Below are 17,859 nucleotides of genomic sequence, written 5' to 3' on the forward strand. Positions count from 1 at the left end.
ATTCGTCTGGAAGGTGTGGATCAAGTCAAGTTTGTACAGAAATTCACAAAGACCTTAAGAACATAAGAATAGCCTGCTGGGTCAGGCCTATCTAGTCCAGCATCCTGCTCTCACAGTGGCCAACCAGATGCCTGTGGGAAACCAGGGAGCAGAACATCAGCACAAGAGTCCTCTATTCTCTCCCATGGTTTCCAGCAGCTGGTATTCAGAAACATTGCTGTCTCCAACTGTGGAGGTAGAACTCAGCCATCATGTCTGGTAGCAATCGTAAGCCCTCTCCTCCATGAATTTGTCCAATCCACCAACCATCCAAGTTGGTGGCCATCACTGCCTCCATGGGGAACGAGCGCCAATATTTGGCTCTGCACTGCATAAAGTACTTTCTTTCATCTGTCCTAAATCTTCTAACATTCAACTTCTTCAAACTGTGTTTTTCAAGCACCTCTAGATACATGGGGTTTTTTTAGAAACCAAAGAGTTGTTTCATTGTTTAGGGCAAGAGATGTAATGTACAGTTAAAAATGGGTAGGCAGGAAATGTAAAATCGAGGTGGTTGCTCTGTGCACACTTGCCAAAGAGTTAAGGCCCACTGAGTTAATTTCCAATGGAATTTACATGCTTAGGACTGCAGTGCCCATAGCCTGATCAGCAGCTAGTACTAATATTAGTGTTTCTAGTCTTTATATTTGACAATTCTTGGACTGCACTGTGACTTTTGGTTTCATAAGCTTTTAGAGAGCATGGCGTAGAGACCAGGCTGTTACATGATATGCACTTAGGCATAAAATATAGACCTATTGCTAGGAACTTGCATATATTAAGAGACATCATGGGCTATTAAATATATTTGGCAGCTCTATTCTGTAATAGTAATGAGGAGTGACTGCCTTCTGCTACTACCTAAACTGTTCCAGCCACTGACCCTTGTTAGTTAAAACAGAAATGGATATGTATCACTATGCAAAAGACAAATGGGGCTGCAAGCTTATGCACATTTACAAAGGTGTAAGTACCATGGAACTCAGTTAGATTTATTTCAGAGTAAACATATTTAGGATTCTTTTGTTCATTTCATAATGAGCTGCAGCAAACCTTTTTAGAAAAAAAAATATCATACTTGTAATAGTAATAAAAAAAATCTTGGACAATTCCCTAAAAAGCCCATCTGTCTTCTGTGAGTTCTCTCCCAGCTCTCACTGCCAGAGCAGTCTTTTTGGTTTTACTTTGTTTACACCATTGTCAAAATCCATCAGTGACACCATGGTTGCACCTTGCATCGCAAATCCTGCATTGAGTGGGGATTGGGACCAAATAACTCCCAAATGCCCGTTGAACTCTACAATTATATCATGCCATAAAAGTACCCCCTTTTTCTGTGAGTTTTCAGTGCCTGCTCAAAATTCCGTAAATTTGTGTGTGTTTTTGTCTGCAGGATTCTTTAAAAAAAGTCTTCTAGGTTTGTCCATCAGGGCTTAATTTTACCATCTGGGCAAAGTGAATTTCTCATGTCACTCATCCATGCCCATAGCATTCCTTAAGAAAAATCTTCTGGACTATGATACTATGTTTAAATATCCCCACACCCCCACTTTTTGTCTTTATTTTTCTTTCAGAATGACATGAGCGCCCTAGCAACATCAGGTCTCTTCTTCAAGGATGGCAAAAAACGTATTGATTACATTTTGGTCTATAAAAAGTCCAGTCTACAAATAGAGAAACGGAGCACTTTTGAAAAGAACCTTCGGGCAGAAGGACTGATGTTAGAAAGAGAGGTATGTTACATTTTCCACCTTTCTGCAGAGACTTTTTCTGAATAGAAGAACCACATCTTTAGTGCCATCTGAGGCTGTGTTTGCACGGCAGTTTATTCTGTTTTCAGTTCCACATTAAGATCCGCATTATATTTGAGCTTCCACATGACGTCAAAACCACTTCTGTGGAACAGTGGATTGCTAAGAACCCATAGAAGCATGCAGAGACATTCAGTGGGGGGCAGGAGGACATAAGCACTGCAAAAGGAATTTCTGCAAGGGGTCCGGCTCATATGTTACATCTGCCTACATTAAGAGAGGGCTGGCCGTACTCCTTCCACAGGTGAGCCTTGTTCTCAAGACACTAATGGCCTCATCCTTGAAGATGGCTTAGATAAGACAGCTGACCTCTTCCTTTCAGACAGCTGTGTTTAGTCCCAGCTGCAGTGCATGACAAGCTGAAATTTCCATAACCACAGGGATCAAGCTTAAAGGCCAAGTTTGACACAAAAGTCAGTGCCCACCTGGATTTGGAACATTAATCAATTCTATTTGGTTACTTTTTCAGCCAGCTGTTACAAACCATGATATTATGTTTGTTAAAATTCATTGTCCTTGGGATACATTGTGCAAATACGCTGAAAGAATGAACATCAGGATGCCTTTCCGGTAATATGAAATATTTCATTTTTAAAAAATTTACTTAACCATTTTTTAAAGGCATGTATCAGTGAAATATGCTTTCCTAGATTTTTTTTTTTTAATTTACGGTTGTGCTTCCATACGTTTTCTTGAATATATGGTTGTTTTCTAGAAATATGCGATACAACTACATGCAAAGTTACAGTGATCACAGTTATTTTATTAACTCAGAGAAGGTGTGGCAATGGTTATAGTGTTGGACTAAAATCTGGTAGACCAGGGTTCTAATCCACACTGCTATGAAGCTCACTGAGTGACATTGGGCCTGTCACTGTCTGTTAGCCTATCTCATAAGATTGTTCTGAGGATAAAATAGGGGGAGGGAGAAACCATCTTGAGCTCCTTGGAGGAAAGATGGAACATAAATGAAATATTAATTAATATTTGCAAGGGCATCAATAGTTTTAGGAATAGAGTCTTTCTACTGTTAGATCTCTAGAGGTGGATTCAGATCCTTATTTGTTCTGATAACTGACCTAATGAAACTTTGTGTGTGGCTGGGATAGGTGACCAGTCTTTGAATACTCCAAGTTTTCAGACACATGGAAAGATCTCAGTCCACCATTTTTAAAAAACTGGGTGAAGTATTGATTGCGTTGCAAGATAGCGCTAGTCTAGTTGTTTGTCATGGCTAATTTAATTCCCATGAATTTCAGTAGGAATTAATACTAAACAAGGTGTACAGACATTCTTCCCCATGCTTACACTGTGTGTGTGTTTGTGTGTGTGTAAGGAAATCATGCAACACTGGCCACACACATCTCAAAACTGATAAGATTGTTAACCATGCCCCGTCTTCAGAGGCTGTGAATTTGGCGACAATGAGAAAGGGCCCTAAGTACTTATTTATCTACTCTGCTGTTCTGTTAAAAAGGCTTTCCTGCACTCGGGCTTAGAAGCTCTGAAAAACACAACACAAAAGGAAACAAAGAGGAAGGGTAAAACCAAGTTCAGGCACCAGTTCTTAAAGTTACTCCAGTGTACAGCTGTTTACACATATGCCTCTTCTTCAAAGTTAAGGACCCCAGTGAGGTTGTGAATCTGCAACATGTTAGAGCTTCAACAAGCTGGTCAGCACCAAAAGCGAGTCACCACTTTCTGCTTCTATCTCTATCCTTCCATGTCCACAGAAAATAGGCACTACCTATTATGGCAACAAATCAAACGCTATGGAATCCATTGTCTGCATTCTAGGAGGGAGCTAGGATTGGCAGAGGACTCCCTCCTCCACGATGGAAACCCCCATTACACCTATTGAAGGCATAGGCTGTATGAGGGCTACTAGAAATGCTGTTCCTATTATCCAGATGTGACAATCAGCAGAGGAAATAGAAGCCAAACTGTTTTCCACATTCCTCTGTCACTTGCAATAATTATAGATTCACATAAAGCCTGCACAACTTGAATTCAAGTTTCCACCTTGGATCTGATGACTTTGCACTGCCAGACAAATAAGGAAGATGACACATTTTCATTCGGCCCTCTAGGATCATCACATGCAAAACTCTCTTTAGCTACAAGCTTCTGAAAGTTAAATAACCCAAACTGCTTCCCCTGCTCCCATTTAATCCAGTTTAATCCCTAGGGAGCAAAGCAGGATAGTTATAGCTGCTGACTCAAGCAGATTGGCTGCAGTCCAGAGCCCATTTACTCCAGAGCAGTAATATTAAACTCAGTGTGATTCTTCCAGAACTGAATGGGTTATGGATTAGACCAATTGTCAGAAAATTGGTCATCAGTTCAAAAAAGACAGCAAATCATTTTCAGCAAGTGACTACAATGGTCGTCAGCAATCCTGTAAACAATTTGGTATTTTTATCATATTTACTTCAGCAATGGGAGAATGGGAACAAAAGTAAAACAAGGAAACTCACAATGAAAGTGCTTGAATGCAGGACTTGCTCTTAGAAGTCTTTTCTGCTTTGATCTATGAGGAACTTTTTGTACAATGTGAGCTGTTTCATGCATATGTAAGAGCACAAAAAGTAGCACTTTGGTGACTAATCCAGCAGCTTTTATGCTTTAAAAGCTGTCCGAGCTTAAGAGCCTGTACAACTCACTGTGTGACCTTGGATTAGTCTTTCTCCCAGGGTGTTTTGAAACTGTGCACCGCTCTGACCTCCTGGGAAGATGCATCCATGTCGGCTCCTGTACACGGTCAAGAATCCCAATCCACTTTCAAATGTCAGCCTGAATGCACGGTCATTGGAGGTGCTGCCCTCAGGGTGCAGGTTGTCAGGAACAAGGCTATCAGGCATGGTCTACCGTCCCTTTCACATCTTAGATGTCTGCACAGAGGGGGTGATCTGAACACCCCTAAGGACAGCAGTCAAAATGAAGACCGTGCTATGGTGTTATCTGAGAATTTCCCATCATGTAGCTATTTTTCTTCTTACAAAGGATTCATATGGAAAACTAGACATTTACAATACAATGACTTGTTGCCTTAGCGTCAAAGAGACTATTGGCTCATGTTTTGAACTGTAGGGAGATTTGTTTGTTTGTTTGTGCTAATAGATTTCCAACCTGTCCACCATAAGATTCCAGGGCACATTACAGCAATATAAAAATGCTGCATTTAAATCAGTTTAAAACAATGACTTCCTGCTACTTCTGATTCTTCCTCCTTGCTGTTGCTACAGTTGCCTGCTTCTGCTTCTTCTTCCTTCCTCCTTTTCCCCTCCTATTTTCTTCCAACCTCCTGCTATTTCCACCTTTGTGCATCAAAAGCCTTTGGTGACTATATCTGTGCAACCTTTGAAGGTGACCCGGAAACTGCAATTAATCCAGAATGCGGCAGCTAGACTGGTGACTGGGAGTGGCCGCCGGGACCACATAACACCGGTTCTGAGAGATCTGCATTGGCTCCCAGTACGTTTCCGAGCACAATTCAAAGTGTTGGTGCTGACCTTTAAAGCCCTAAATGGCCTCGGTCCAGTATACCTGAAGGAGCGTCTCCATCCCCATCGTTCAGCCCGGACACTGAGATCCAGTGCCGAGGGCCTTCTGGCGGTTCCCTCATTGCGAGAAGTAAGGTTACAGGGAACCAGGCAGAGGGCCTTCTCGGTAGTGGTGCCTGCCCTGTGGAACGCCCTTCCAGCAGATGTCAAAGCAATAAACAACTATTTTACTTTTAAAAGTCATCTGAAGGCAGCCCTCTTTAGGGAAGTTTTTAATGTTTGAAGCTGTACTGTTTTTAATATTCAGTTGGAAGCCGCCCAGAGTGGCTGGGGAAACCCAGCCAGATGGGCGGGGTATAAATAACAAATTATTATTATTATTATTATTATTATTATTATTATTATTATTATTATTATTACCATGATTCAGACCAGCATTATCCTATTCATGTGAAGGGGCTGAAGATATGCTGCTGGCCCCACACCTGATTTCCTGGCCCAACTCCTTAACATCCATGCCTTGAGCAGCTGAAGAATGAGGGCCTATGCAGATAGACTTCTATGAGATCTGAATTCCCTGTACACTCAGAATTCAAAACCATACAGCACCTTACGCATATAGAATGCTACACACAAAGGCTTCCCCACATCAGACAGATGTGTGGACATTGCCAGGGGGGAGAAGATAACAGTGTGACACTGTGGTGGTGCCTGCAGAATGGCTTCTTCTGCTCCTTCCTCACATCAGTATAGGGTCTGAGAAGGAAAATACTGTGTGTGACACAATGGCATAGCTAGCCGCTCGGGTGCCCGGGGTGGCACACGCGCCCTGCACCTGGGAGCAGAGTGAGCCCCCATGGGGGCAGGGCAAACCAGGTCAGGATGCACTGTGCAAAGCCTCTCCACCGCCTCCCCCTCAGCTGTAGGGTGGCTGAGGGAGAGGTGGTGGGAAGATGAAAGCCCCACGCTGCTGTTTCAGGCAGCGTGGAGCCTGCAGCCGCCCAAGCCACCACATCACTCCCAGGAGAGACGTGTGGCTCAGGCACACTGCAGGCCCCACAGTAAGTGCCGGCCCCTGTGGTGTGGCGCCCAGTGCCAGCCGCATTTCGTTGTTTGTTGACTGAACTAAAAAGTTTCGTGAGAGGCCCCCCATTTTTTATTTTAAAAAACTTATATTTTTGCCATTTTGTCACCCCCCCAGTGATGACACCCGGGGCAGACCACAGCCACCACACACCCCTTTCTACACCACTGGTGTGACAGATTCCATGCCCATTACGCCAACAGGGATGGGGAAGGAGTTCATTCAGGACCAGAGCTGAGAAGCAACAGGTTTCCAAGTCAGCTTGAGATTGTTCAGACAGCTGCAGGCCACCTGAATTGCTAGTTGCCCTTGCCCACCTCCTTATCTCTAATTTGATAGCCTGGTCCAATGGACCAAGCCAGCAAATGGCACAGATGCAAGTGCCTTTTGCAAGCTAAACTGGAGAACTCTCTGTAGGAAGGATGGGAACTGGGATACAGATTAAATTAAACTGAGCAGATGTTATTTGTCAAGAAGAGATGGTCTGCCTTGCTTCACTTGCCATTAAAGCTGCTTATTTCTGGGGAAGAGTGTTGCATGATTGAGTTGCTGTTCTTGGCTGATAAATGGCTCATAAGATGACAAAAAGAAAGATAGGAAGAGGTAGTACTGTCTTTTCCTTCCCAATGTACAAAACCCCCCTTTTCAGCTCTGCTGTGCAGAGATGGGTCTCACAGACTAAGGCATCAGTCTTCAGCACTGGCAGCTGGTTTGACCACAGAGTTTAAGTTAGATGAGAGCCCTGACATGGCAAAATGGATAAATTGTCCTTTCTTCAGTTCTGAGCTCCATATACTCTTATATGATTCACCGTCCCTCTGTCTCTTACATTTATAGTCTATCTTTAGATTTTTTTAAAAAAACACACCACATAAGGTAGCAACCAATGAAATCCAAATAGAAAATAACTGATCGACATAATAAAGAATCAATACCACAGCAAAACTGTATAAAATCACATAAAATTAAAAGTTTTTAAAGCCCCCAGTTAAAACATAATTAAATTAAAAATACACATTAGGCTATCCAACTTGGTTGTACTCAGAGTAGACCAACTTCAATTAATTGACTGAAGTTAGTCATTAATTTCAATCAGTTTATTCTATGAAAAGCATATTGGATGAAATCCATCTGTCATTTTTGTATGTGCTTATTTTCAAGTGTGATTTGGTCTAAATAAAATCTATGATTTGAATTCTGCTAGACTTTGTCCATCCTTCCAGCTAAGTAGCAGCATCAGCGAGGGTTTTATATATATATATAGAGAGAGAGAGAGAGAGAGAAAGCTATTAATTAGTATAAGGCGGAATTCCAATATTACAAAGAAACTATGAAGTTTGTGTTTACAGTGTGCCTCATGAATAGCTTTCTCTCTCTCTCTCTCTCCCCCTCCCCCTCTCTCTCTATATATATATATCCTCAGTGAAAATTGCGGAGATAATTGCATGACTTTTTTTTAAAAAAAAAAACAAACTCAGGCATTACTGTAGTCATTTAAGGGTAGCAAAAAAATATTGAAATAGAAAAGCAATCATTTCCAGTTCCTTCATACAGCCATCTGCTGTCCACAGTTGTGTGCAAAATATCAGCTGATATAATGACAATAACATTAAGAAATCAGTGTGCAAATGAATGGGGAAAGATCTATAGTCTCTGGGCTTTCTGAAGCTGTAACTTCTTAGTGCATGTTAAATCTTTAAAGTTGCTAACTATACTATCGATATGTACTATAATCTTAGCCAAGGTTTTCCAAGTTAATGGTTTTAAAGATATTTGATTGCCTTTAGAACTGTGATTTGTTGCACCTTTATTCTGTAAAGCTGCTTGTGACAAAACACTATGGTCTGTTTCCTAAGTCTGCTTCCTTCTCCTTTGTATGCGACTATTCTCAGATTATTTCTGCTATTCTTACAGGAAAAAATGTTATTACACTGACTGGAGGAGCAAAACCATGGGCAGGTTGGTGGGTGATATGTAGCTTTTCATTTTGCCAAATAGTCACCCTGCTTAAAACCAATCCATCCTAGCAGTTGTAAATTTATTACAGAGGACCTTAAACAAGTTAATGGAAGCAGTAGACCTTGGCTGTTTGTGTATATGGTGGTGTTGCTTTAAAAAAGAAAGAAAGAAAATGCAGGGTGTGATTATTCTTACAAAAAGATGGTGGCATCCAAGACTCTGAAAGAGCTTTTGGGAACCCTCTATTTTGACACTATCATGGAGTCAGATCCTGAGAATGGCGCAGAATCTTGCAGATTCCTTTCCTGTACACACACACACACCTGAAGCCCTCTATGCTCACAGAAAAGCCTCCCCAGGGACCCCCAAAATTGGGAGGAAACAGTGGGTGTGAACAGAGCAGCACTCATGCAATATGTCTCCATCCAATTTTGGCCAGTTCATCCCTCCCCCAGCAGCCCCCTCCCCTTCCCACACCATTCAAGAGGGAGCCTCAACTCTCCAGAAAGCTCAACAGGGGAAGGAGAGGGTGCAAAAGACTTCTTCAACCAGCTTCCTTCTGCCCATGGCTCTCAGGATCCAACCCACCATCTTTCTTAGTTTTGCTGCCTAAGATCCTTTTTCTGTACACAAAGCATGGAGTTTAGTGCTGTGCTGAAAAATTCTCTTTGTGTGTGTGCTCTCTATTTTCCATCGATTAATGAGAAAAGATATTGCATTCAAAAATGATCAAAGGCACAGGAAACATTGGGTGAAATTCTTGTGTATGGTTGCAGGTTACATAATTCTCATGAATGGTTACATAATTTTGAGGTGAGTAACATTCCTTTCGTTCTGGAAATCATCTTACTGGTGGTTTGCACTCTGCAGCCTTTCTGGATGTCTGTTTCTCAATTAGCCCAAGACATCATTAGATAAAGCATCCTCCAGATCTGAATTTTCAATAGCAACACCCTGAAATATTTTATTGTGTAAATTTACAACTGCTTATCTCCTCTCCCCAGTCATGCACGTGCCTGCTTTGCATCAAATACATTACAAATACATGCATAGATACATAAAAATATAGTTTGCTTTGTATGGTATGTGAATTGTAATAGGGTTTCCCCCATCCAGCCCAAACATCCAGACGTGGAGATATATTCCTGTTGTATTAACAACTATTACTTACCTTGATTATGGTTTAGTTTGTTTCCAATGGAGCTGTGTGGTGGCAAATTTACAGATAATGAAATCACAATGCCTAAGTGTGCTGGTGGCTTCTTTTTGTTAACATTGCTCTCTAAAGCTCTTGATTCTCAGTGTGAGGCAGAACTCCCAAAGGATAATCACAGTCAGATGAAATTCTCCTTGACCTTTCTCAGTTCCAGAGCCACAGCCACATGGGGCTGGCCCCCTTTGAAATATTCAAGCTACCCTTTCTGAATTTTAAGCTTTCACATTCATTAAAAAAAAAAATATTCTGTGGAGAAGAGGATTGAGGCAATATTACACTCAGTCAAGGAAAAGTAAGAGGTAAACACTGGGTGAAATTAATAGGGCTGATCAATTAAAGAAGGTTGGTTAATCATACGGGTTTTAGTCTATTAATCTATTTGGCATATTTGCATAAATTTGCATAAATACTTCTGAAGCATACTTTAGAACATAAGAAAAGCCCTGCTGAATCAGACCAAAGGCCTACTTAGTCCAGTATTTTGCAGTCACTGTGGCCAACCAGATATCTATGGAAAATCCACAAGCAGAACATTAGCACAATAGAACTTTCCTGCTCATAATCCCCATAAACTACTATTCAGGGGCACAAGGTCTCTGATCTTGGAGGAATCATATACTGTAGTAATCATACCTAAGTAGCCAATGATAGTCCTACCCACCATGAAGTTAAGTCCTTACCACATCTTGTGGTGTCAAATTTATCTTAGCTTGGCCTTGAGGTGAACCTGTACACACCGTTGTGAAGTGATAATCCAAATTGACTTAACCATAAAGAAGTCAACCAAATTTGAAACCAACCTTCCACCACTTTCTCACCAGAGAATCCAGGTATCCTTGTTTCATCTTACGGCCACTTCATGTGACTTAACTGTTGTGGCAACATCCATGAACTGTTTACCAAGTGAAAAGATGTCCACCAGCTTTTGGGTGGGGATGATGGAAGCCTACTGCTCACTACAGCCGATCTGGAGTTCCACACAACCATCTTATTACTTTGGCCATAAACTAGTGAAATAAGTCTGCATGGGCAATTGGGCTTTCCTTGTGATATCTTGGGAGGCAGTAAAGAGTTGCCTATGCTTGTGGTTCTTTCCTATCTAACAGGACCAACCCTCTGCCCTCACAGGGCTGTTTCTTATTTTCTTACTATATCTCTAGTCAATGAGTTTAGGAAGGTCTTCCCTTCAAGTTGTGAATATTGGTATTCTCATCTGATATTTGTATATGTAACACACATCCTACTTGCAAAAATTGCACCCTGACTTTAAAACACAAATGTGAGAAGTGACTTAAAGGTGACTAATTTGACATTTTTTAAAAAGGTAAGGGACCCCTGAAACCAGAGCAGTGCACGGAAACGCCATTTACTTTCCCACTGGAGCGTTACCTATTTATCTACTTGCACTTTTTGGCGTGCTTTTGAACTGCTAGGTTGGCAGGAGCTGGGACCGAGCAACGGGAGCTCACCCTGTCATGGGGATTCAAACTGTCAACCTTCTGATTGGCAAGCCCAAAAGGCTCAGTGGTTTAGACCACAGCGCCATTAGTAGCTTCTTAAACTGAATGTTATGCACCAGGAACATATTCCACTCACTTACATTATGCAACCATTTTCCATCATGTGTCCTTTTGTACTCATTTGCATGTCATTATTAAAATGTTAACTTCATTTTTAAAAAGAAATATATATATGCAGTTTTTGTTGCCCCGGGCTGCTTTGGGAGGAAGAGTGAGCCATGAATGTAAAAATAAATAAATGAATAAAAACTTGTACTTTCACTGCAAATTTGACTAAAATAGCTGTATTTTACAAATTTCGACCATGGTGGTTGGCAAAGGCGAGAATACTGATACATTAAATAGTCAGGCGTGAAAGCTGGGAAGAGGGATTTGATGAGAATGTTTAATTTTAATTTAATTTTAAATCTTAGCTTTGTTATTGCTCTGTTTACCGAAAAAACCCCACCCTAATAATCTTGTTTATAAGTTAATTTAAGTCAAGATACCTGAGAATACAGGCCTTGATGAAGAGAAGCATGTATGTAACTTTGTGAACCTAGCAGGGCTTTTAATATTTTTTGCCCTGCATTCTATGGCAATGCAAACTAGTGCTGGCCCTAACATTAGACAAAGTGAGGCAACCCTCATGATTCCTCCCCACAGCATTTCATTCTGTTGTCCCATTGCCTGTGGAGAGATAAGGCCCCCTATTTTGGGTAAAGATTTAACAATATTATTAGTCTACAAAAGGGAGTACCATAATACATACTACAGAATCATTAAACCATGTAATATAATAAATAAATCTGCCAATACTTTTTTCTCATCAGCTCTCTGTAATTTCTTATTCTTTTAAAAAATGGCACTCCTATTAAAAATAACTGAAGAGACCTAACAGTAAAATTCTGTTTGTCTACACAGAGGTAAGCCCTGCAGAGTTCAATGGGGCTAACCCTGTCTACTTGGGAGCAAGTTCAATTGAATTCAATAAGACATTCATGGTTACTCCCGTTATAAATGTCTGCAGAATTGCAGCCTCAGTGGCAAAGGCTCAAGACAATTAATTGAGTATGTTCCAAAGAACATCTATGTCCCATTTGCTGCATAAGGTTTCTAAGTTTTTCATGAAACAGAACATTGCATTTATTTCTAAACAAATAATGGAATTTTGTAGCCCAGCTTTCAGCAGTGCAAATGAAACAAGAGTTAATTTTGTTAAATCGTTAATGCAGTATGTTGTTATGGTTACCATTTACACATTTCAATTATCTTGGTTATATTTATTTTCAATACATGCAGTATTGCATGTTTTGGTCTCTTATGTTTTGTTTTTTATATATATAAATGATGGTTATGACCTTCTGGTTAAACTGAATTCATTCATTCATACCTGAATCATTCTATGAAATAAAGTCTACAAGTAAACATACGGTGCAATGGGCAATAATGTATGAAAGGCAATGCAGAGAGCAATAATATCTATGGGTGCAATGCAGCCTTTTAAAAGTCAATACGGGTTTGGAAAAGATTTTAATGATATGTAGATTGCATCTCATACCAACGCAAATAAGATCACTTTCAGGACCCGATATTGAATTTTAGTGAAAGATTGCATTCCTTTTGTATTTAAATGGAAATTTTGCCTGGTTCAGTGCTTCTGGGGTGTTCTCCTCATTATTTGAAATTATTTCTTTCATTACCCCCAGTGAATTTATTAAGAGTGATGGCCCATTACAGCAAAGAAGTGTTACCTGTTTATTTGTTGCACTGATGTGCCAGTTGTACCTTATAAAGATGAATAAGCCATTCTGTTAAAAAGCACTGTCTAGAGTTCAAGCAAACAGCAGACTCAGACACTGCAGCACTGAATACCAAGAGAGCAAGGGCAAGATATATGCAGAAGCAGGTATCTGTGCGTACGTCCCCTGACAGAGTTGGACTCCTCCCCTCCCCCCACCCTTTACAATGTGCACATTGTTCCCACTGCTGGGTGACTGCAATCAGCACTTTGATCTTGGATGTGTTTTTCCCGACACTAGATCAGAAATGCAATTCAGTGTAAACATTTGCAAAGTGTTGCACGTCAGGGCAAAGTAAATAAATAAATTTTAATTTCACATACATGGTCATGGGGTCTGAACTTGCAGCGACTTGACTAAGAACGAGGTAGCTTGATGAAGATCATCATCATTATCATTTTTAATTTGTATACCGTCTTTCTATCTTACAATACTCAAGGCGGTTTATAAGTTGAAGAAACAAAAAATGTACATCTTCTAGCAATCTAATGCAATAGTAAACGTGATAATAAAACAAAACTTTAAAATAAGCAACCTACATCAAAAAAGTAACATTCAACAAGATGTCAACGGAGTGTGCAGCAGCTGTGAAAAAAGCAAATTCTATGCCGGGGATCATTAGAAAGGAATGGGAAATAAAATTGCCAAATTGTGTGACTGCATTTGGAATACCGTGTACCGTTCTGGCCTTTGCCTTACCTCAAAAACCATACAGTAAGCCTGCAACTTACATCGGAGTTACGTTCTGGAGATGACACCTAAAGCCAAATTTGCATGTAGTCCAAACATATTGGGTTCAATGGCAGGTGCGATAGCCCAAATCTTTCTTCCTGAATGTTTTTAGTTTCGAGAAAAGGTGAGTAAGAGAGGAAATTATGCATGACATGGAGGTAGTGGGTAGAGAAAAGTTTTTCTGCCTCTCTCTCATAACTTGTGGGCGTCCAATAAAACTGAATGTTGAAAGAGTCAGGACAGATGAAAGGACTTTTTGTGCAGCATGTAATTAAACTATGGAAATCACTCCCACAGGAGGCAGTGAGGGCCACTAACTTGGATGGATTTAAAAGAGGATTAGACAGATTCAAGGAGGATAAGATTATTACTGGCTACTCACCACAATAGCTATGCTCTGCCTCCACAGTCAGAGATGGCATTGTTTCTGAATACTAGTTGCTAGAAACCACAGGAGGGGAGAGGGCTCGAGCTCAGGTCATGTTTGTAGGTTTCCCATCGGTTCCTGATTGCCCACCACTGGAAGAAGATGTTGGACTAGATGGACCACTGTTCTAGATGCTCTTCTCTCTCAACTCCCACTGTGCATCTCCGCATCAGAAGCAGCAGCAACAGCTGAACATGAGAGCATCTGATGGAGCTCTGTGGTGACAAGGGCAGACCAAACCTGTGGTTCCTCTTCATAACACTTCAAGAGGCCTGTAATTTGGCCCTCAATAGAAGAGCAATATTTGGAGAGAGATTGTTTTATGCATTGCATTTGTATAGTTTATTGATTTTTGTAAACCACCCAGGAGAGACTTTGGTCAACGGGTGGCCTAGAAATAACTCAAATAAATGCCACAAGAAGAGCCCGGAAAGATCTAGTCTAATGTCCTGCCTTGTGGAGAGACATATCACTCACAAACCAAATAGAGTCAAAGAATGTAAAATGCAGATGACTCTGTTTTTATTTTGCTACAATGTTTTTGTCACAGGCCCTACATCTTAATTCTATTGCAGCTTATGAATACAGGTTGGAGTGGGATGTTTAGTGAACGGGTAAAATGGAAACACAGCTATTATATTTGTGAGGCCTCATTGTATAGTTCACCTCAAACTAAATGGCAACCCATGAGTTATGTGAGGGAAGCTCTGAACCTCCAGATATTTCTGGACTACAATTCCCAAACTCTCTGACCATTGAATTTGCTGACTGGCACAGAAGGGAATTGTGAGTGGAAAAAACATCAGGGGCTGGAAGAGATTCCTTATCTCTTCTCTAAACCCATTCATGTGGGCCATTCCATTCCATTTTTCCCCAACCAGAGCAAGGGGGAAAGAACACACATCACTGGTAGAGCATCTGCCTTGCAAGCACATGTGTCTCATGTTGAATCCCCAGCATATCCAGACAGGTTTGGGAGAGACTCCTGCCTGAAACCCTGGACAGCCACTGCCAGTCAGTGTAGACAATAGTGAGTTAGATGGACTCCACGGTCTGACTTGCTACGAGGCAGCTTCCTATGTTCCTAGTGTTGGCAGTGCCCCTTATAATACTTTTTTTAATCCCCTGGTTATGCAGCTATTTTTCTTCATTTTTGAAGAGGAGGACATTATAAAGAGTGTGGCTTCATCTTCTTTGTTTTCCGTTCTAGTACAACCCTCCCATTGCTGGGCAGCATGTAGCAACATCTCTAGGCAAAATGCATGCAAGAGATTGAAGTAATTTCCCCCCCAATGTTCCAGTTTGCAGAGGAATATGAGAGAACTGAAGAGCTGGTTGCCCAGAAATCCAATGAAACTTGACAAAGAAGCACTTCCTGACCTGGAAGAAACAGATTGCTATACGGCGCCCTTCAGTCGCGCACGCATACATCAGTAAGTGGGGGACCCATATGTATATATTCATAAGGCACCCTGATTAATATTTCACTTTTCCTCAGCAGGTGACATAACATCAATCATCATTAACAGATGGCTGATGTCAAAACTGAATGGTATTTATATTCTAAAATATCTGTCATCTATATTCAGTGATATCTTCTAGTGATAAACCTTTAGCAATGTAGGGTCAGGCACCAGTACCATCGCCAAGACTGGCTTTCTTTTCTCCAGTGTAATTTTGCAGTATTCTCAGAGCAACAATACTAAATTCAAAATGTATGAGCTACTCTGAAATCCTAAGGGCCAGCATCACAAGTGCTACATTTTTGTTTCATAAAGCAGAATCACAATTGAATGTTCCTGATTAAAACCATAAATCTCATATTCATGAATTTTGTGACCCAAGAGGGAAATCTCACTGGTGCAGGGCCATCCAATTGGACATTAGCAGGTCAACAGAATACCCTATAGTGTTTTGTGTACATAAAGTTTTGGAAACTTATTCCAAAAGGCCATTGTCTCAGAACCAGCTTGAAGATTGCTTGAATTGCACTACTTGCAGAAATTAAAATGTTTCAGGTTTTAGTTGCTCACATTTGGGGCAATGGGGCAATGAGATCCTTGAACATTTGAAGTCACCTGACACTCATGGATTTGCTTTTCAGTATTCATTTAACTAGACCGAACTACAAGTTGAACAATTCAAGTGATATAAATAAGATCTTAATACATGGCCTTTTTTAGAAACATGTTAATTGTGTCTATTCAGAAGTACCCGTAAGTCCCACTGAATTCAGTGGGTCTTAATACCAGGTAAGTGGGTATAAGAATGCAGCCTAAGCTTAGATTCTGAACCACATTGGAGTTAATTATTTGAAAATCATGGGATGGAAAGGGCATCATTGACTATATGGCATCCATACCATTCCTAGGAGGCAAAGGTTTCTGGCACAAGAAGTGCGTGCTGCAACAGCAGAAGGGAAACTTAGCTGGGGAGTGATATTGGGAAGGGCAACTGCTGTGGAAACAGGACAGCAGGTGAACCCAAAAGGCAAAGGAAGTTTACTGACAGACGTTTGAATGGCAGAAAATCAAAGGCTCAGGTGCCCATGCTTGTATTTAATGTGTGGAGCTATTTCGTTCGTTGTGAGATATATTGTATGGTGATATTTTGACAGTTGCTTTGAAAATTAATCGACATCAACTATCTCTTCAACAGTTTTACAATAAACAACAAAGACAGTTTCTTCAGCAACTCCACGAGAAGTAGAATAGTACACCATATGCTGCAGAGAACGAAGTATGAAGATGGGAAATCAAAAATGGGTATAATTCCACTTTGGTATTAAGACTGCTTGTTGTTAGCAACATATCCTCTGCCAGCCAAAATTATTGAGTGAATATTTATACTAAAATATAGATAACATCCAATTGGAGAAGACGTCATGGAATTGTCACCTGGGGACCCTCCAAATGACCATTTTCTTAAGCATTCATCCAATTTTGCTTGCACAATGCTTACGCAGATGTTAGATTATATCCAGCCTTTATTGCACATTTCTTCTGATTTGTTTGTTACAGGACAATAAGCATTCATTCTCATTTGCTTGCAGTGTGTTTTCATTCGTTTCCGTTAATTAGTCTGTCAGTCATCCCGTATTTTTCAGTACATTTCCCCATCACTATGCAAACCATGAAAAGACTAAGGACTGTTAAAGAAAAAGTGATTTATATGCATTGTATGTGCCATATAACATTGTGCCACCAGATGGTGATGTGGAGTCCCGTTTTTCTCTACCTGTTTTCCCTGTTTAAATTTACAGTACTTTAAACGGAAAAGCTTCTTTAATGTGTCTAGATCTAGCCTAATTCTTTCTAAAAAGCAGATTTGCTGTGCTAAGACAGCAGAGTCCCTTAAACAACATCAACTACGCAAACCTAAAGCTTGGCATGCACTTGAATTCCTCCTGGAGGAGGAGGCAGCCGTAAGATTTCAAATAGTTGTTGGGCTTGAGGGGGGGCCAAGTAGTTGAGCTTTTGGGCAAATTCACAAATTCAGCTATTTTTTAAAGGAAAATCAGCAAAAAAGACTGCCAACATGGGTTGCCACACGTCCAGATTTTCCTGGACATTTTACCGATTTCCGCCCAGATGCTGCTTCCAACTGCAGTATTCTGGGTATGTCCAGAAATTTCCGGACTTATGGCAACCTTAGAAGTTCACAGAAAACTAACAATACTTGTCAGTTTGACAAAGATTGCTAATAAAGGCTTGAATCCAAAGGTGTTTGGCACTTGTGAAGAGGCCCTCATACTTGTGCAAGGTATCTACATCCAGTTCTTATAATT

The 17,859-nt window shown here is 40.7% G+C and overlaps 1 protein-coding gene across 4 annotated transcripts in view; it reads left to right on the forward strand.

The window, feature by feature from the left end:
- Positions 1 to 17,859, forward strand: part of ANO3 (anoctamin 3) — a 232,071-nt gene that overhangs the window by 160,747 nt on the left and 53,465 nt on the right. For 3 of the 4 annotated variants that reach the window (XM_083463197.1, XM_083463199.1, XM_083463200.1), the window contains 5 exons: positions 1,614 to 1,772; positions 2,320 to 2,420; positions 8,352 to 8,396; positions 15,374 to 15,505; positions 16,731 to 16,837. In XM_083463197.1, coding sequence (XP_083319323.1) covers positions 1,614 to 1,772; positions 2,320 to 2,420; positions 8,352 to 8,396; positions 15,374 to 15,505; positions 16,731 to 16,837 — 544 coding nt within the window. The remainder of the gene's footprint in view (positions 1 to 1,613; positions 1,773 to 2,319; positions 2,421 to 8,351; positions 8,397 to 15,373; positions 15,506 to 16,730; positions 16,838 to 17,859) is intronic. The other variant, XM_083463198.1, reaches the window with a different exon arrangement.

The sequence above is a fragment of the Podarcis liolepis genome (assembly GCF_965112155.1).
Source record: "Podarcis liolepis genome assembly, chromosome: 1".
In the NCBI taxonomy this organism is placed as follows: domain Eukaryota; kingdom Metazoa; phylum Chordata; class Lepidosauria; order Squamata; family Lacertidae; genus Podarcis; species Podarcis liolepis.